The following is a 19865-nucleotide window of genomic DNA, read 5'->3' on the forward strand; positions in this document are numbered from 1 at the left end:
AGACAGCCCGCGCGGCCCACGGACACACACAGACAGCCCGCGCGGCCCACGGACACACAGACAGCCCGCGCGGCCCACGGACACACACAGGCAGCCGACCATCTGTGATGTGATCCAACCTACAGGCGGCCTCGCGGACGGACCAAATAGGCTTAGACGCAAGCGTCAGTGCTTGCTAAAGCCAAACTGCGGGGTGTTGCAGCTGCACGTAACGCTGCAATGTTTTAGACACGGGCTACTTTTCGGGAAACATTTCGGCTAGCATTTTTGTCATCGTGTGATTTGCCATGTGTTTCTCAGCAGCCAACTCTTCCTGAGCGTCGTTCAGAGCCAGAGTCCAGGCGAAGACGGCTTGATACCTGAGGGCCTCATGCCCAGTACCTCCCCCGTAGCCAGGACCGCTGCAGCTGACCTCGACGTACCTGCAGTGAATGGCCGAACGCCACGCCAAGCCACTATTCACGGCAGGCATTGACAGAGGACACGTTCACAGAATAATGCAGCACGGCCTCAAGCTTCAGCGTTGACGGCGAGGCACGGCGAACGGCCGAATCCGTCCGTGGACGAGGTGGGCGGCCATGCCAATAATTACGCGCAGTGCCAGACCCAAGCGACGAAAACAGACAGCAGCATGAGCACTCACAGAGCTCTGCGATGATGTACGAGAGTCATCAAGTTAATGGTTTGCGGGGATCGCCTACCAAATTAACCGAGCGCATGGCATGCACGCGCTGGTGTCTGGCATGAGGCACCGCGAACAGGACGATGACGGGTGGACGCGAGCCTGCACTCCTTTACTGGTAAGAGAGAAGCTCGCGGCAATGGAGCACCGTAGTGAGCCCGGTCGGGCATTATATTCGGACAAAAAGCTAGCCTTTTACCCGGATGAGCCAGGTGCAAGGTTGGGGGAGATCAAACAGAAACGAAAAAAGACTTCGTTCGGACGACTGACTATGAAAGGGGCGCAGTGGTGGAGAAACATATCTCCCACTGGTGTGAAGGGGAGGAAATAAAAAAGCACGGAACCTCTCAATCTAGCTCACAGCTCCCGAGGCGAAAAAAACCGGCGGCGTTTCGGAACGTTGGTGTCAGCAGACCCCGGCCCAGCCACCGTTTCCAGCCATTCGTGCGTTATTGACTGAGCTGGCCAGCAGGTGACGGCAGAACGCGTAGGCCAAATTCCTGTTCGGACAGGTGCAACAGCGCGGCGCAGTGCACGAGACCATGAATTATGAACCGCACACGAGCAGGTGACGGAGGGGGCGCCTGTCAATGGGCAAGACGCCAGGGTTTCGTCTAATATGCCCCCCAAGGGAGTGCATTAGCTGAATAACATTTGCGATGCAGCCACATAATCAGGAGTGTTGTTTCCTTTTCAGCCCCGCCCCCCCCCCCCCCCCCAACTGGGGCTGCTTTGACCCTTTAACTTTGAGAAGAAAGTGAGCAAAATTCGGACAGACACCCGTTTGTTATCGCCTTTTGAGGGCAGGTTGCGTCGTTTTTCACTGCTGAGACCCCAACTGATTGTAAGTAACTGCATCCCCCCACACCCCACGCGCACACAATTCGGAACGTCTGCAATAAGTAGCACGCCTATGTGCTGCGCTCAGCGTGTAGCGGACTATGCGTTCGCTGGTTTGTAAACCTCGTATAAGTACTGCAGCACAGCTTGCTTGGACGAAAAAGGGCAAGACTGGCCACCCGCAAGGGCTGCAGGACGTTTCATTTATAGTGCATGACAAATGTTTCGGAAAAAAATGCTGAGCTCCCAGCAGATGAAAGTGTCAACAAAGAGCCTACCCCAAAGTTTTGCGACATGGTTGTTAAGACGACTCAGACCATACAGAGATGAATCGCCTTTCTATGGAACGCCTGCGGCTCGGACCTGTTTCCAAACAACCCAATAGCTGCAGGGCCGGGCGCGGTCGCGGGCGAGATGTAAATAACCCTCGTTAACCATCGCTCACCGGTTCCCGCCCCAAATTCAGGCGCATGACAAACGACAATGGCGGCGAATTGGTTTATTCAATGGATATCCCCATGACATACAGATAGCGACATGTGACGGACCAGGAGTAGCCTGGACACGCAGAACAAAACACACAAACATTGGGATAAAAACTCTGTGGAAACCGGGCGGCAATATGCCACGGTCGTCCATAAACAGCGGAGCGTTTCGATTGAACCAGGCAGTACGACGCCAGAGTGAAAGACTGCACTTCAGTTAGCGCTATTTGTGACACTCAGACTTTGTCTCATTCAGCTTACCTTGAGACAAGCGTCGGACGTGGAATGACATGCATGCCGGCACTGCGTCAAACACGGACAACTCCATAAAGTAAATCGGTTTAGGTATTCCCACCAGTAATCGTGCCACAGGCATAACGCATGAATAACGCATTTCGCAATCAACCACGCGGCACGGTTTCCTTTCCACAGCAATATAACAAACATTTCAGTACAGTGAACATCGTAAACATTCGACGCATCGTTCCGTATTGCGGTGTGACACAAGTCCGCCACTCCAGCTAATGACGTGGCACACTAGCGACCCCTGGCCCGGTCCGTGACGAGGCGACGCCGCCGCACACCTGGACGCCAGCCTGCGGCGGCACCGACCCGTGCCGCGCGCCACGGGTCTCAAGGCGGAGTCCGGTCAGACCCCCGTGCGCCCCGACGGGCCCTCGACGGATGGCGGGCAGGACGCTCTCGCGCCGTCGCTGGCTCGGCCGTCAGCGCGGGGCTGTCGGTCGTCGGCCGGCGCGAGCCGCTGAGCGCGCCGCTCGCCGGACCGTCGGCCGGAGCCGGCAGGCCGACTGAGGCCTTCTCACAGGCAGCTGCGAGACAGCCGGGCGTTCTCCGAGACGGCATGTGTTTCACCGCGATAGCCCTCAGTTCTCCGAAACCGCTGACACTTCTCCGAGCCGGCTGGCGGCGCGTCGCCGATCAGTCGGAGGCCAGGGCGAGCGGCTGCAGCCGCTGCTCCTCGGGCAGCTGCTGGTTGAGCTCGCGCAGCTGTCGCACGGTGTCGTCGAGCAGCAGGTGGCAGCGCTGCACGGCGTGCGACACCTCGCCCACCTTCTGCAGCCGCTCGGCGTGGCGCGCGAACGCCCGCTGGCGCTCTGTCACCGTCGACAGCAGCGCCACCGACTGCTGGTCCAGCTGCCAGCGGTGCGGCGGGTCAGCAGGAGCGGGGCGGCCGGGCGCACGGAGCGAAGGCGCGGCGCCGGGACCGCCGCCACTCTGTGTGTCCTGCTGCTCCTTGTGGAGCGAGTCACTCTCAGTGCTGGTATGAAAACCCCAATGTTGCTAACAGGCTCCAAAGTGGGTATGGAGTCAGCACACCCGTTCTCAGCTTCCAATGCTGCTTGTCAAAAATGGCAATTTAGAAACAAGGTATTGTCCATTTTTAAGTTCTGAGGTAAACTAAAGATGATCCTAACGCGGTTGGACGGATGCACGCGAATAAAACTGTAAATCGAACAATGTCCTGAGCTGTTTCGGTCCAGATAGGCTGGCGAAGTTCGCGTTTGAAACACCCAGCTTTGATGGTGATATATGAAAAGCTGTTAACATATAATACTGACTGAAGCCCACACCATATCCAACGTTTCCGGGCAGGTAACCTAAAGCTGGTTCCTGCCTGCATAACCCTCGTTAACCAAAACACGCGATACTTCTTGCTTCCTACTGACAAGGCTACTTGTGCCTCCTGATCCCCCTGCGCACACCTGGGCGACCTTGGCGGTGACCTCGGCCTGGCGGGCGGCGGTGCGCTCGGCGCTGGTGGCCAGGTGGCGCTGCAGTCGGCCGGCCATCTGGCGGACGGCGGCCGAGTCGAGCCGGTCCAGCACGTCCGGGTCGCGCGAGCCCGGCAGTGTCAGGGCGCCCCTCATCACCGGCAGGAAGTGCGGGATCAGCTGCGGCAGGCCGGCGCGGCTGAGCGCGGCGCCGCGGCACGGACGGCCGCGCGCGGTGTGCGCTGACCGACCGCGGAATGGAGGAGTCTCAGATGGCACGGCGCGAGACAATCGCTGACCGATAATAACCCGTCACGAAGCGGCCGCGTTTTTCTCCCGACCGTGCCAAGGAGCCAGGCCCCCGTCTCTGACGCAGGTTATATTCAGCCTTGGCCAGGACCCCGCCTCCCTCCCCGATTGCATTGCACAACCCGACACAGACGACAGCAGCATCCCACACACGGTGCCGCCGCCGCCGCCGCCACCCGGGGCCGTACCCTGAGGCGGCGCAGGTCGGGGTCCTCGTCGGAGCCGGCGGCGGACGCCGCCTCGGCCGCCTTCACCACTACGATCTCCTTGGGCAGCAGCGGGGCCTGTTTGGAGCGGCCCGGCCGACCGGGGCGCAGCCGGCGGCCGCCCGGCCGCGGCGAGTCAGCTGCCGGTTAGATCACAGCTTATTGGCCGTGGGTCACCTTCTGACGCATCACAAAGCTCTGGGCATTTCGCGCCATGTTGCAGGAGGTCACGAATCATGCCAGTTACAGATTACAGCGATCGGGGTCATGGTTCACGAGATCACGCACCACGTGGCGACGAATTAAACAAGTTGACAGATAGCGATGGCATCGCTTACACAGCCTTGGATGCGCCGCAACGTTCCACTGTTACGGGCTGACCACGGAGATCGTTCTGGCCTCGTGCTCTGCCATCACCGGGCCTGCGCGACCCCTCCACTCCGCGCCCCGCCAGCCGGGCACGCGCGGCGTCTCACCGTCGCCGATGGGCAGGTTCTGCGTGTACGAGACGTACGGCACCTCGGCGTCGGAGCAGACGCTGTTCTGCGGCGAGACGGGCGTGCCCGCCGGGCGCGCCCGCTCCCGCTCCCGCTCCGCTCGGCCGGCGCCGGCCGTGCTGTGCTCCGAGCCCATGGCCGTGCGCCCTGCCGGACGGCGGAGCGTCAGCCGCGCGGCTGCCGGGGCGAGCCTCGGTGCCGGCCGCCGGTCAGCGCCTGCTGGCTGGGGTGGGGGTGAGAGCAGGACAGGGCACCGAGTGGCAGTGCCCGGTGATCGTGGCCGGGGTCCGGACAGACGGCAGGGCGACAAGGTCGACAAATTGGCACGGCGTGTGGTTGGGGATGATGATGATAATGACGACGACGACGGCGACGACGGCCGGAGCAGAGCGGCTGTCGCTCCAGAACGGATCGACCCGGAAGGAGATCTCGAGAGAGAATGTCGGCCGTGCTAAAGCTGGGACGCATATGACTAAGCGGTGGTAAAACTGATCCGCTTTCACTCCTTACACCCCGCTTTGCACCCGAGGCTTGGAGTTGGCAACGCACAGGCGTATCGGGGTCAGGTGTAACCACCCGGTCACCTGCGAAGCTGTGGAGCATTTCGTCTACGAGCCCCCCAAAACCTTAGGTGGTGGGATCACGAAAGGAGCTAAGACAATTTGTCGCAGTCTGATCGGGAAATATTTTACAATCTTGTTTTTCGTTGCCAGCTGATTAATCGTTCTGGGCAACGGAAACTTAGTGGCAAATAGTGCTAAATAATCAAACATTGGCAGGATATCACACAGGGATGGTTTCAACAGGCATCAATAATAGCATTTTTCTTCACACGCGCTCAGGTTGGAGTGGGGGAATTTCAACCCTCAAATGCTTTTCCACACCTGCCTCAAGCGCAGCAAACTCGCGCCTTACTTTGCTAACTTTGCATTGATGTGGCGAATTGAACATCCGATTTTTGTGTGTAAAAATTGGGTGTACTTTGAAAGGACCTTGACCGATGACAGGCCAAAGTCAGACCATGGCTGCCAGCGAGGGCAATCCTAGGAAATCGCTCAATATGACGCAGCAACGGTTAGACGAGGTCACGCATCTCTGAGACGGTTTCTTTGACAATAAAACAATTTAATCTAGCATTATGACTGATTTAATTGACCTTGGGTCAGGTATGAAGGTCATGCCGAGGTTAAAACAAAATTGCTTTTGCTGAAAAACTTGCTTGATGGGATGGCATTTTACACTCATTTCGAATTTCTTAATCGTACGAAAAAAATGTGTAATTTGAATTCATTAAGGTCAAAAGAGGTTACTGAGCCAGAACGACACCGATTAACCTTTCGTATTTAGGAACATACCGCCTCGTGTAATCTATGCCTTTTATCGAAATTCAGACACCAAAACAAGCTCGCACGCTTTTGGCCACCGTGACCATTAAAAGGCCAATAAGGTCACTGACCTGAACCGAACATCAGCGACCCTTTTGCTAAGCACAGGTAGCTTGGTTGAAAGTAGCCACATCAGGAGGTCTGGGGCACTTTCGGACACCTGTCTAGAGTTTGATTTCGTTGAACCGTATTTGACCCAAAGGGGTCCGAACCTCAGGACCTAAAAATTTGGCACAAGTGAGTTCACAAACAGGCCTATCTATCCTGTGAACTTGACGTCTATAACTCTATTAGTGTTTGATATCTCAGGAAGCCAAATTGACCACCCTTTCCGAGCGTCGTCGTATTTAACGGGCCAACGGCGCGCGCGTCATAGCATTTCAAGCCCCCATACCATCACCATCAACATAATTATCAGTCGTCATTCATCAGTCATCCTGCAAGGGAGTGACCATCGTCAACATCATTCCGACTCAGCCATACCCACGTGACGAACAAGACAGCAAAAGTCGACAATGTTGAGAAGTTTCAACAGCGCCGGACGGACACAGCCTTCAGCGCGCCGCGTGTCAACAGCGCCGGACGGACACAGCCTTCAGCGCGCCGCGTGCCAATAGCGCCGGACGGACACAGCCTTCAGCGCGCCGCGTGTCAATAGCGCCGGACGGACGCAGCCTTCCTCGCGCCGCGTGTCCGGTTCGGCGGAGCTGCTGCGTCCTGACGTGCCGCGGCGCCGCGCGCCGGCGCGCCCGAGCGCGACAGTGCTCTCGTGAGCCGCCGCCGCTGAGCCACGGCTCGCCGCAGAGCTTTCTTCTGGCGGTCGCGCGCCGCGACGGCGGCCCGGCGCCGCTTCGTAACGAGCCCCGGCGCGCCAATTACGCGCTGGCGCCGCTCGGAACCGGCGAGCATCCGGCGGACTTGACTGGGTCAGCCGCTCGGCGGCCGGAACGGACGAGACGTCATGGTTTCTTCACAGCCGCCGCCGACGTGACCAGCGCAGGCCGGTGCCGCGCCTCGCACTGCACGCTGCACGCGCACAAGGGGCAGAGGGACGAGGGGCCCGAGCGAGGCTGGGTTGAGGCGGAGTTGGCCGATGGGCGCGTTCGGGGTTGCTACAGTGCAGCGAACTTTCGATTCTGCAAAAAAATCCTCAGCACGACTAAGATGTCACGGACACTGCTAACATTACGAAAATGTGTGTTGGGTACGCGTGAAATATCCGCACGGTAAATACAATGACTATTGGTTCATTGAGTGCAACACGTCATATCAATCACATCGTTTTAATACTGCTACTTCACTCCCCGGGTGAGCATCCGGGGAGTTCTTTGTTTCAGCTCCTAAACCTACGTGTTGCCGTCCTACGCCTCCAGCCGTTGCCTCCAGCCGTCCTACGTTTTGGTGGCGAGGGCGTGGCCACTGATGCCCCCCCCCCCCCGGGCTGAAGATGAGAAAGAGAAAGGACCGACACCGACCCGTTTTGCCCTCCATACACTCCACATCGAGATTAGCATCGTCTCCATGGGTCGCACAAGGCCTGACAGCGGGTGGTTGATACCCGCGAGCAACAATGGCGTCCGCGAAACCGGCACAGCCCGGGAGCATCGGGGTCGCCGGTGTCCAGCACATCAGATAGTTCAGACTTAGGGGCCAGACCATCCCAGCGCTCGGTGCCGAGAACAAAAAAGTGGCATACTTACTGCCGCCCACGGAAAGAAAGGGAAAATCGTGTGCCTGCCCGTCACGCCGGGTATATTACGGGGCACGCTGAGGATTTCATGCACGAGGACGCCACCAGGGTGCATCGTTGTTTACACCAGTTTTCACGTAAACGAAGAGATGCCATGCACGGTACGGACGCAGCATGGCGTTCTACAGGGTGAAAACGGATAGAACACACCAAATGCCACACAAAGCTGACAGATTTGGGGCTCGATGATTTGGTCACAATTCAAGTTCTTGATACAGCGTTTATGAATCGAATAACAGCCGTAGCGAACCAGTAAGAATGCACCCGCAACCAGAACGCTCAGTAAAGCTTAAATATGACATCGCGTGGTGGGGTTAAGAAAGGGGCTGGAGAGGACAAATTCGTTGATACGCGAGAGCTGTCACTGCCGTGGTAGCGAAGTCAGTTAAACCGGTAATCGGCACGCCAGTTACCGGTTAAACCGGCGTATACCGGTCAACAGCTATCTCGGTATATACCCTATACCGGCCAAACCTGCATATACCGGTTACATACCGGTTAAACCGGTACATATCAGTTTAAGCTTCCGTTTATACACCTGACAGCGAATCGCTGATATTGCCGTTCTGCTGAACAGCAGATTCGCCGTCGTGCATCACACGGACACGGCAGCGTCCAAGCCAAACGTAACAGATGAACTGCCCAATTAAATCAGACAGTGTACAGTGTAATAAATCAGACGGTGAATGCCGGCTGTGTACATGCTGTCAGTGCTCACGTCAGACGCGTTGCTGGACACGGCAGAATTATTGCGAGCGAGGTCACAGGCTGAACGAGCTCCTGGTGCTCCAGCTCCTGGTCGACCCCTCACCTCCCCCTGAGTATTGTGTAGCTTCAGCGATGCGGCCGATCTTGCCAGTCACGCACAGCTGCACTGACGCAAAATGAGTTGTGTGTGCGTGGGTGGGGTCGGGGGGTCATTCAACACGTGGGAGATGACAGGCGAATCCACGGCAAATGACCAAATCCCGGATTTTGCTGATTTTTTTCTTCCAAAAAACTGAGGGAGGGGGCTGGAGCCGAAGTTGGCGTGCGTGCGTGCGTGCGTGCGTGCGTGCGTGCGTGCGTGCGTGCGTGCGTGCGTGCGTGCGTGCGTGCGTGCGTGCGTGCGTGCGTGCGTGCGTGCGTGCGTGCGTGCGTGCGTGCGTGCGTGCGTGCGTGCGTGCGTGCGTGCGTGCGTGCGTGCGTGTGTGTGTGTGTGTGTGTGTGTGTGTGTGTGTGTGTGTGCCAGTGAGCTAGATTGCCTCGCGGTGGGACAGCACAATAAGATTATGCTTATAACACCATGATTATTGCTCATTTCGAACCGACATTGATGAAGCCACGCTTCACTCAGTATGGCATTACATGTGTGGGGCCGTCCATGGATTACGCTACACATGGAGAGAGGCGTTTGGAGCGTAAGGGAAGGCTCACGTGTGGTTGTAAATAATGCTCGAATTCCCCTCCCCCCCCCCAAAAAAAAAACAACTAAGACCGTGAAGCCTTATGCTCTTGGTTTCCTCTCAGTACAAGGAACGCGTCCGTTATTTATCTCTCATCTTTAGCTCAATCAGGGGTCAAAAGGACGCCACTTTCTGGGGACATTACGCTTGATACAGCGTAACAAGGGAGAAGGGAGCTTCACCTAGTGTAGTGCGTAACCAGGGTGACGGAGGGTTGATAAATGACCAAAAAAGCGTTACGTTATTTATGGACCGCCCACGTGCGGCTTATGTTCATATTGTACATGCGCCTATCACATGTAGTATCACGGCAACTTCTGCCGGGCTCCCACGGCACGCCGGACATTCCCGGGCAGGGAGCTTGAGGAAGACCTGCAATCAATTCCTTTGGCAGGTACGATTGGTGGTCTTTTTCATTTTCAGCCATTGTGGGCATTCAGGCCTGATACCTTCAGGCTCCAGCAGGCAGAAGAGCTTCCTCCGGATTAGTGTTCTTATAGCATTACCGTAGTCATTGTTTTTGCAGTGGGCCGTTCCGTAACAGAGCTTACGGTCGGTGCATTACAATGTTCTAAACAAATAGGCAGACAAAGTCAGCAGTCGATACTAATCTTTGTCGTGCTCCTTTCCCAGTGTTTTGTCCCATTCACCTCCCTGGCCTGAAGTCAGCATACACATCTCGGGGAAAGTCGTCCCCACATCGTACCAGAACACGAATCTCACGAATCTTTGCTGACAGAACAGCGACACATCCGTAGTGACTGACAGCCAGAGCGAGGCGGACGGTGATGCGACCCCTGGCGCGCACCAGAGTGCGACAGAGGGGAGAGGGGGGGGGGGCGTGCCGGTTACCCGCCTCGCCGACCCCTGGCGCGCACCAGAGGGCACGGCAGAAGGGGGGGGGGACCGCACCGGTTCGGCAGTTCGGCAGAGCGGAGGGGGGGGGGGGGGGGAGGCGTGCCGGCTGTCTGCCTCGCCGACCTCGGCCGCGCATCAGAGAGCTCGGCGGAGGAGGGGGGGGGGGGGGGGGGGCGGTTGTCCGCCTCGCCGACCGTCGCCACCAAATGGGCGAAACGCCGAGACCCAGATCGAGCCGTGTCACCGCGACCCCCCGAGGGAGGAGCACCAGATAGCAGGCAGAGCCGAGACCCAGATCGAGCCGTGTCACCGCCACCCCCTGAAGGAGGAGCGCCAGATAGCAGGCAGAGCCGAGACCCAGACCGAGCCGTGTCACCGCCACCCCCCGAGGGAGGAGCGCCAGATAGCAGGCAGAGCCGAGACCAAGCCGAGTCGTGTCACCGCCACCCCCTGAAGGAGGAGCGCCAGATAGCAGGCAGAGCCGAGACCAAGCCGATTCGTGTCACCGCCCCCCCCCCCCCCCCCGAGGGAGGAGCGCCAGATAGCAGGCAGAGCCGAAACCAAGCCGAGTCGTGTCATCGCCACCCCCTGAGGGAGGAGCGCCAGATAGCAGGCAGAGCCGAGACCAAGCCGATTCGTGTCATCGCCACCCCCTGAGGGAGGAGCGCCAGATAGCAGGCAGAGCCGAGACCCAGACCGAGCCGTGTCACCGCCCCCCGCCCCCCCCCCCCCCCCGAAGGAGGAGAGCCAGATAGCAGGCAGAGCGGGACGTAATAGCGCCCACCAGCTTCTCAGCCGACAGCACAATGGAGCTAAGGTCGGGGGCGGAGCAGCCGTCCAATTGCCGGAGGTGGCAACGCGCGGTATCTGTTTGCGCTGGAGCTAGAAACCAGCGACGCGCGACATTTGCATGCGGTGGACTGAGACAGGCGATCGCGTTCAGAGGGTAACTGCAATTCGGACAACCCTCTTCCTGCTCCCCCCGCACTCACGTAAGCCAGATCTTCAGCGTATCTCCACACGCGAGGAGAGTTCCGGCCCAGACTGAATCGGCGTTTTCTCCGCTCGAGTCGTGCGCGCGGGTAGCCAGCGTGACCCGCCTCTAGCCTTGGTCAAGCGGCGTGACTCCCTGCTGCAGTTGACGGCGGCCGCCAGAGGGGTGCAGGTGCGCGAGCAGACGCCAGACTTGAGACACGCGCACTCTCCGTGCCGGACAAAAGCCGTGGATTTGCGACTGGCGGGGTGAACCGTGAGACTGCCGGCACCAGACGGCCGAGAAGCGGCGAACGCCAGCACTGAGTAGCCGAAGGGGACCTGCCGCCTCTACTCCACAACGGGACGTGGCGGGTCCACATCCAGGCCTCCGCCGGCCGGGCCCCTCCCCCGCAGACCGGTCCGGACGCCGCTCGGCGCCCCGGCCCGACCTCAGCGACCCTCTGGCAGCCCGAGCGAGCCTGGCGCCATGAGCGGCGCCTCGCGGCCCCGATGGCGGTAGGCATGCGGCCGAGCGGGGCCGCGCTGCTGCTGCTCTGGCTGGCGGCGGCGGCGTCCGGCGGCGCCGGCGGCCGCCAGCGGGACACTCGCCGCCGCGCCGACTTCTACCGTCGGCGCTACCTGGGCCTGCAGCGCGGCTCAGCCGCCGGCGCCGACGCGTCGCCGCCGACGCCCGGCGGCGGTCAGGGTGACGCGGGTGACGCGGGCGTCGCGGAGGGACAGCTCCTTGCCACCCGGCTGGGAAGTGCGCCGGGCGAGTCGGAGGGCGAGCCCGGAGGACCGCCGAGTGGCGCGGGGTACAGTGATGGTGCCGGGCTTCTAAATGGTACAGCATTAAGTGACTACGGTGCGGAGGATGCAGAACTGGGTGTGAACAGCATCGATGGTCTGGTGCTAAGCCAAGGCGTCGAGCCTTTCGACGGAGATCGGCACAGCAAGTTCTTGTGTGAGTACCGCCCCATGTGGTTTCGCATGTACCAATGCGCAAAGTATTCCTGCACGAACAGCATTCCTGGACCGATCACATTTTGCAACGTAGGTACAAATATCAATTAAATCTCGCGAGCTTCGACACCCCGTCACCGCTTGCAGCGTGGGGATAGGGGTCAGAGATTTGATTCACTTTGAGGGGTCACTCTGATTTCACAGCTATACGCTAAGGCCCAACTTCGAGAACACGGCAACAGCCCTGTCTTGCTCCTCAAGCTGGCTCATGACGTAGCGGTCTTCGCGGGTAATTTGGCGCCAACAATGACCTTGCATGACATTGACAAAATTCACGGCCAGTGACGACGATCACCGTACAAAACAGCTTTACAATTTTTGGGTAAACGGATATGGTGCAAGTAAAGCTACGAAAGCGTGACAAAATTCCGATTTCGTAAATTTTCGCAATGCGGACTTCGGCAATAATGTTTATTTGTTTATTTTATTTTATCACAAACACAGCAGCATTCCATTAACAGCCGAGGTAGTTTAAATCAAATACAATACACATCACACAGTAGTATGAACATAGTTAAAGGATGAAACACCTCAAAGCGAAGTGGAGATGCTACAAAGATAAAACGTACTTGATCATTTGAACTCTAAAAATGCCAAAACTGTCATGGAAGACATCCGCGCTAGCGTTCGTCCCCAAAAAGTGTACCCAACGCTTGGCAGTCAGCAAAACAGACCACCCTTTACTGTCCGCACACGATCGCGAGATACACCGAGCAGAGTTCGGGCGCGGGTCGGTCAAGGCTGCACAAGCAAAGGGAAGCAGCTGAGCTGGGTTTGAGAGTCCAGTTTACCTTGCAAGATGCTTCTCAGAAACAGTAAATCCTGCTGCACTCTTCGTGCTACTAGGGATGAAATTGTGTAATGAAACGGAAGGCTGCCATAAGGAGAAGCTGTTTGTCCTGAGAATGTGTGAGTAAGCAACCAAATAAAGAGGTTGTGCTGCGCTGGATCAACCCGCATTGTGTGGGCGTTGACTGCACCAGTCCAGACCACGCTAGAATATTCTAAAACCGAACGCACATAGGCACAATACGCCACCTTCACTGCGCTTCGGTTGAATTTTGACCTGCTGGTACCGACCTGGAAGGACCGAACAAGGAGACGAAGTGCTCGACGAAGTGACGAAGTGACGAAGTGACGAAGTGCCCCTTCTCACTTTGTCTGGGATATGTGAGGCGAAGGTTAGTTTGGTATTCCGTATCACGCCAAAGTCCCTAATTTTATACACATGCTCGAGCTCAGTTCTATCGATAACATACTTGGTCTGGACGGGGGCATGCCTGAGAGTCACCGTGAAAGTTTCACACCTTGAGGGTTGAGGGTCAGCCCCCACCCGACCGATCACGCTACCAGATGATTGAGATCATTCTGCAGCGGCAGGCCGTCAGTCGGGCATACAAATAGTCATCGGATAAACAGTCAAACAGTCAGTCAAAGTCAAACAGTCATCGGCATACACAACAGCTAGATCCAATGACGTAAGGATGATCGTTAATAAACGGTGGAAAAAGGGGAGCCATGAGTGATCCCTGCGGCACCCAGAGGTCACCAATTTCCAATGGGAAGTTTTCCGTTGACGATACCCGTCTGATGTCTGTCGAACAGATACAGAACAAACTATGTAGTGCAGATTCCCTCCAATGGTATGCATGTTTTAGCATGTCGATTGGGAGCTCATGGTCGATGCTCTGAAAAGCAGCCCAATAATCCGCGTAAATCGCACCTGTCTGGTATCCGTTCGGCATAGCCTCCCAAGCCGATTTCCGGTTAAACACACAAGTTCGTGCTGCACGAACGCCTAAGAATAGAACCATGCTGATGATGGCACAACACAGGCGAGACGTGGCGGGACAGCTCACCATACGAAACACGTCCCAGTATCTTTACAAAGGGAGGAAGCAGGGTACTTCTGTAATTTGACGGCTCCTTTTGGTCGCCTTTCTTGAAAAAATGTGTGACGTTTGTCTGCTTGCATCTTCCCGGGAAAACACCGTAACCCACCAAGAGGTTGCAAATCTTCTTGAGCGGAGCAACTTACTCGTCCGCACACTCGGTGGCCATGCGAGCACTGATATTGTCAGTCCCACAGACCTTGTCGGGACCGACCATAGTTATCGCGGATCGCACGGCTGCCTCAAAGACTCGCAGCTGGCTCAGTGACTCGATTGGGTGGTACAGCGCATCTGGAGGGTTTTGCACACAAATTTAGCAAATTTCAGAGCAGTGGCGTCATTCAACGCGGCAGCGCGGGTCATGTCATCCGACACAAGAGTCCGCTCAGAGTTAAGCAAGACTGGTGATATGCACGACTTCTTCGTGACACATTTTAAAAATCACCGGTACCACTTGGGGTCGCTCTTGAAAGCGTCGGTGAGTTTATGTAAATATTTAGAGTACTGGTATATATAATACACGGACTAAACATCACGTCTGCTGTACGCAAACTCAGCCGCGGTCGTCGCGCTCGGGTTTCTCCACAGACGTCGGAAAACCGTCTCAGCCAAAGAGCAGCTCGCACCGCACCGCCGAACCAGGAAGGCAGGCTGTGGCCTCAGACGGTGAGCAGCTCGCACCGTACCGTCGAACCAGGAAGGCAGGCTGTGGTCTCAGACGGTGAGCAGCTCGCACCGTACCGTCGAACCAGGAAGGCAGGCTGTGGCCTCAGACGGTGAGCAGCTCGCACCGTACCGTCGAACCAGGAAGGCAGGCTGTGGTCTCAAATGGAGAGCGGCTCACACCGTACCGTCGAACCAGGAATGCAGGCTGTACCGGAGGATCACCGTGAGGACGTGGTCGGCATGCCCGACTCAAGTAGTGTGTAGAAGGTGTCCGCTGCTTGGTCAATTCCGACGTCATCCAGTAGCCCCCACGGGATCAGAGAGAGACTCTGGCGCAGACCGTCGAAGCCAGCCTTCTTACAGTTGAACGCAGTGAGCCGATTGACCACAGACCGGCTGCTCACCGGCCCACTGAGGGAGGTAATGGTCTGTTTGTGATCTGAGTTCAGAAGACCGTCTTGGACATGGATCTGTGATAGCATGCATCGGAACAGTACTCGATCCAGAATATTCTCTCCTCTAGTGGGTTGGCAGACCCACTGTTTCAGACCCAGAAACTCGTACATGTCGTTTTATCTGGTGGCACGGCTCCACGCTCTCCGTAGGTTGGGAACGGCACCATCGGCTACCGGTGCCCAGTACATTTCAGAGGGCTGAAATATCCGACGTCGACGGTTCTGCAGTTCAGCGGACTGCAGCTCAGCGGATGCACTGCTGACAGGGCGGTAGCTATTCCGCTAATCGCAGCGTCGTCATCGGGGGGGGGGGGGGGGGCGATGACACAAGGTCGGGGCCACCGATGCACCCTGCGGCCGGATCAGCAGCACCTTGGTGTTGGCCGGGTGTGATAGGCGCAGCGGCAGCAGTGCCGTGCGGGCGGCGCGGGTCACGCTGCGCGGGGCGCGTCAGGCCACCTTCCAAAAACCCGACAGGCGTCGCATTCCCCCCCCCCCCCCCCATATCTATCTTGAGTGGCATAGAGAAAGATATCACATAAAAAATAGGTTCCAATGTGTTCACCAGAGCGTGAATGTGAATGCAAGATATTCTAGCTGAGTTAACAAGACAAGTTGGCGTCTCAACTCGTTGAACATATCAGCAGATGATGTCAATACACGACCGAAGCAAGCCAGGCAATGGACGTCAGGGCCCTTAAGGCGTCCGAACCGAGCCCGGCAGCGGGCGTCAGCGGGCGTCAGGGCTCTTAATGCTTCACAAGTGGTGCGAGCCTGTCATTACTCTGTTTCGACCTTCCAGAAACCCGCTGCTCTGTACGCCGACGGTACTCCAAACCACTGCTACGACAGCCCGCACAATGAAACAATTCGTTCAGCGCAATCAGCGTACTGATAATGATGATCATGATGATGACAAAACAACGATTGACCTTCTGTTTTGAACAGTTGTCATAAACCTTCATTTCCGCTTCACCGACCGCAGAATCCGCTCCACAGCTCGGTTCCTGATGTGATATCCGTAATCTCCGTCACAGCTCACAGTGGTTCTGTGGATGCCCATGTGCCGTCGGGGCCGTCACTGTCTAAATGACGCACTCGCGTCGGACCACATCAGCGCAGGCTGTTCTATACGCCTATCACTGCACCTGCTGTCCACACTGCAGCTGGCAATGTGTTCCCTGCTCTGCTCACTCTGCCGCTGCTCAGCCTGGAGCGGTGTAATCATCCCTTCAGTTGTTCACGCTTCGCACCTGGCGTCTGCCACGCCGCTGTTCGTGCGCCTGCCCTCCTGTCGCCGCCGACGCCGCTGCCTCCCGCGCCTACTCCCAGTTCCGCCGCTGCTGGCGCCGGTGCCTCCCACTCCTGCCGCCAGCTATACCGCTGCTGACGCCGTTGCCTCCCACGCCGCCAGTTCTGTCGCTCCTGCCGCCAGTTCCGCCGCTGCTGACGCCGTTGCCTCCCGTGCCTGCCGCCAGTTCTGCCGCTGCTGACGCCGTTGCCTCCCGCTCCTGCCGCCAGTCCTGCCGCTGCTGACGCCGTTGCCTCCCGCGCCTGCCGCCAGTTCTGTCACTGCTGACGCCGTTGCCTCCCGCCACTGCCGCCAGTTCTGCCGCTGCTGACGCTGCTGCGGTTCTCCAACTCGGCCTGTCAGGTGGATGAGGCGGACGGCTTCACCGCCAGCGGCACCTGCTACCTGCCGGCCGAGTGCAGCAGCCGGGGAGGACTGGCGCGTGGCTCCTGCGCACTCGGCTTCGGCGTCTGCTGTGTCTGTGAGTGGCTGGGTCTGGTGTTTGCTGTGTCTGTGAGTGGACGGGTCAGGCGTCGGCTGTGTCTGTGAGTGGTTGGGTCAGGTGTCTGCTGTGTCTGTGAGTGGCTGGTTCAGGTGTCTGCTGTGTCTGTGAGTGGCTGGTTCAGGTGTCTGCTGTGTCTGTGAGTGGCTTGGCCAGGCGTCTGCCGTGTCTGTGAGTGGCTTGGCCAGGCGTCTGCTGTCTGTGAGCGGTTGAGTCGAGTGTCCGCTATACCCGCGAGTAGTTGGGTCAGATATCTGCTGTGTCTGTGAATGGTCAGGTCAGGTGTCTGCTGTGTCTGTGAGTAGTTGGGTCCGATGTCTGCTGTGTATGTGAGTAGTTGGGTCAGATATTTGCTGTGTCTGTGAGTGGACAGGTCAGGCGTCTACTGTGTCTGTGAGTGGACGGGTCAGGCGTCTACTGTGTCTGTGAGTGGACGGGTCAGGTGTCTACTGTGTCTGTGAGTGGACGGGTCAGGCGTCTACTGTGTCTGTGAGTGGACGGGTCAGGCGTCTACTGTGTCTGTGAGTGGACGAGTCAGGCGTCTACTGTGTCTGTGAGTGGACATGTCAGGCGTCTACTGTGTCTGTGAGTGGACGGGTCAGGCGTCTACTGTGTCTGTGAGTGGACGGGTCAGGCGTCTACTGTGTCTGTGAGTGGACGGGTCAGGCGTCTACTGTGTCTGTGAGTGGACGGGTCAGGTGTCTGCTGTGTCTGTGAGTGGACGAGTCAGGTGTCTACTGTGTCTGTGAGTGGACGGGTCAGGTGTCTACTGTGTCTATGAGTGGACAGGTCAGGCGTCTACTGTGTCTGTGAGTGGACGGGTCAGGCTTCTACTGTGTCTGTGAGTGGACAGGTCAGGCGTCTACTGTGTCCGTGAGTGGACGGGTCAGGCGTCTACTGTGTCTGTGAGTGGTCAGGTCAGGTGTCTACTGTGTCTGTGAGTGGACGGGTCAGGCGTCTACTGTGTCTGTGAGTGGACAGGTCAGGCGTCTACTGTGTCTGTGAGTGGACGGGTCAGGTGTCTACTGTGTCTGTGAGTGGACAGGTCAGGCGTCTACTGTGTCTGTGAGTGGACGGGTCAGGCGTCTACTGTGTCTGTGAGTGGACGGGTCGGGCGTCTACTGTGTCTGTGAGTGGACAGGTCAGGTGTCTACTGTGTCTGTGAGTGGACGGGTCGGGTGTCTACTGTGTCTGTGAGTGGACGGGTCAGGCGTCTACTGTGTCTGTGAGTGGACGGGTCAGGCGTCTGCTTTCTGTGAGTAGCCAGCTCAGGCAGCAGGCAGCAAACACCACACAATTCGAAGCAGACTTGAGCTTGACTCCGCTTGGGTGAAATTGATGCTGAATGAAATTGGAATTGAGTCCTAACCTAAGTAGAAGCCATTATTGTCATGACAAATCAAAACGAAAAACACTCAGATATAAATGTCTGCCCCGACGCTTGCCACTGATTCTTCACAAAGTTGTGGCCGATCCTGAGGTGTTTAGACCCTTGCCTACTCTTCAGATGCCAGTTCTAGCACTGGGCCCCTGACGACAAACAATCCTAAGTCCCGACGTCCCAGGCATCGATCAGCTGTGCTACGACCCAATGTTCACTAGCTGCTTCACCACGCTCATCAGCCGCTCTCCCTCAGACACCCTCTCCTGCGGCGGCACCACCAGCCAGAACGGCACGTTCTTCGTCAACCCGCAGTACCCGGCGACGGGTACCGCGGCGCGAACGTGCGTCTTCACCGTGCAGAAGGCGTCGACCGACGTCACCCAGCTGCGGCTGGACCTGCTCGAGTTCGAGGTGAGGCGTCCCGGGACGCGGGACGATGGCGCGCGAGGCAGTCGGCACCGGTGGGTGCGTCCCACCCCTGCGTGAGATGCGTTCTAACGCACCGGGTCGGGAAAAACTGACGGGCCCAGCATATGGATGGAGAGAATTGGGGAGGGGTTGATAGCGGGCCCCACGTATGGCGGCAATGTTAGCTTATCAGGAGTAAAGACTGTGGAATTACTGCGCGCACTTTCATGGGCAATGCAGTTCAGAACGAGCGCAAAATGCAGGAACAGCGCCGGCCAGCCTCCAAACCTACCAAACCAATGGATAGGACAGCACGATCCCAAATAACCATGCATAAATGAATCAGATCGCGACGGCGCCAAAACGATTCGAGGTAGAACCGTTGGACTCATCATCTCCAATCTCGCCTCAGGACAGGTGCTTGCATGGGATTCTGAGACATTGCCACCAATGCTGATCAAGTCTGACTTGGAATGATGTACGACACTAGTAATCAACCACGTAAATGTCACCAACCGTGCTGTCACTTCTCACGCATCGATGACGAAAACAGGAACAAAACATGTTATCTTCAGCGTAAGAGCGGTTGTTTTTTTATATTTCATACATTATCATGCCACACTACGTGACCCACGAGTACGACTTTACACACGTAACGGGTCATACCACAACCCTTCGTATGACTTCACAGGCATAACCCCTGAAACACTGCATCGATGGCCTGCTTAAGCTTTGTCGCATCTCCGAGGACCTCACGCAGACCACCTGAAACCTTTCGGTTCCTGATAGTCCCAGCTGCTGAGCAGCCTGCGGCATTGGCGAAGCTGGCCCGAGCAGCTGATACCATCGTCTGATGCGTGCGCGCGTCAGCCCCTGAGATCACACCGCCCGCCAGCGGGACCCAGCCCCGCAGCGGCTGCCCCTGGAGCTCGCTCTCGCAGCGGCGACCCGCGGGGACGAGCCAGCCCAGCGCCGTGACGGCGCAACGTACTGCGCAGGTCGAGCGGCCGGTACAAAACGGACTGAGCTCGGTCTTCAGACTGCACGCCGAGCCGTCCGACCTCACGACGGACTAGTGC

General features: G+C 57.6%; 1 protein-coding gene and 1 long non-coding RNA gene across 2 annotated transcripts in view; one reads left to right on the top strand and one right to left on the bottom strand.

The window, feature by feature from the left end:
* Positions 1-2012: 2012 nt before the first annotated feature.
* LOC119112312 (BLOC-1-related complex subunit 5) overlaps positions 2013-19865 on the bottom strand; it is a 30048-nt gene continuing 12195 nt past the window's right edge. The window contains exons 3-6 of the mRNA XM_037236435.1: positions 4732-4899; positions 4238-4395; positions 3732-3920; positions 2013-3162 (exon numbers count right to left, since the gene is read on the bottom strand). Of these exons, the coding sequence (XP_037092330.1) occupies positions 2947-3162; positions 3732-3920; positions 4238-4395; positions 4732-4888 (720 nt within the window). The 5' untranslated portion in view covers positions 4889-4899 and the 3' untranslated portion in view covers positions 2013-2946. The remainder of the gene's footprint in view (positions 3163-3731; positions 3921-4237; positions 4396-4731; positions 4900-19865) is intronic.
* LOC119112319 (uncharacterized) lies at positions 11958-18687 on the top strand. Its single transcript, XR_005095706.1, has 3 exons — positions 11958-12129; positions 16809-16973; positions 18632-18687. It is a non-coding gene; the product is annotated as an uncharacterized LOC119112319 (long non-coding RNA).

This window comes from Pollicipes pollicipes, unplaced genomic scaffold (assembly GCF_011947565.3).
Source record: "Pollicipes pollicipes isolate AB1234 unplaced genomic scaffold, Ppol_2.1 Scaffold_2555;HRSCAF=2994_pilon_pilon_pilon, whole genome shotgun sequence".
Lineage (NCBI taxonomy): Eukaryota > Metazoa > Arthropoda > Thecostraca > Pollicipedomorpha > Pollicipedidae > Pollicipes > Pollicipes pollicipes.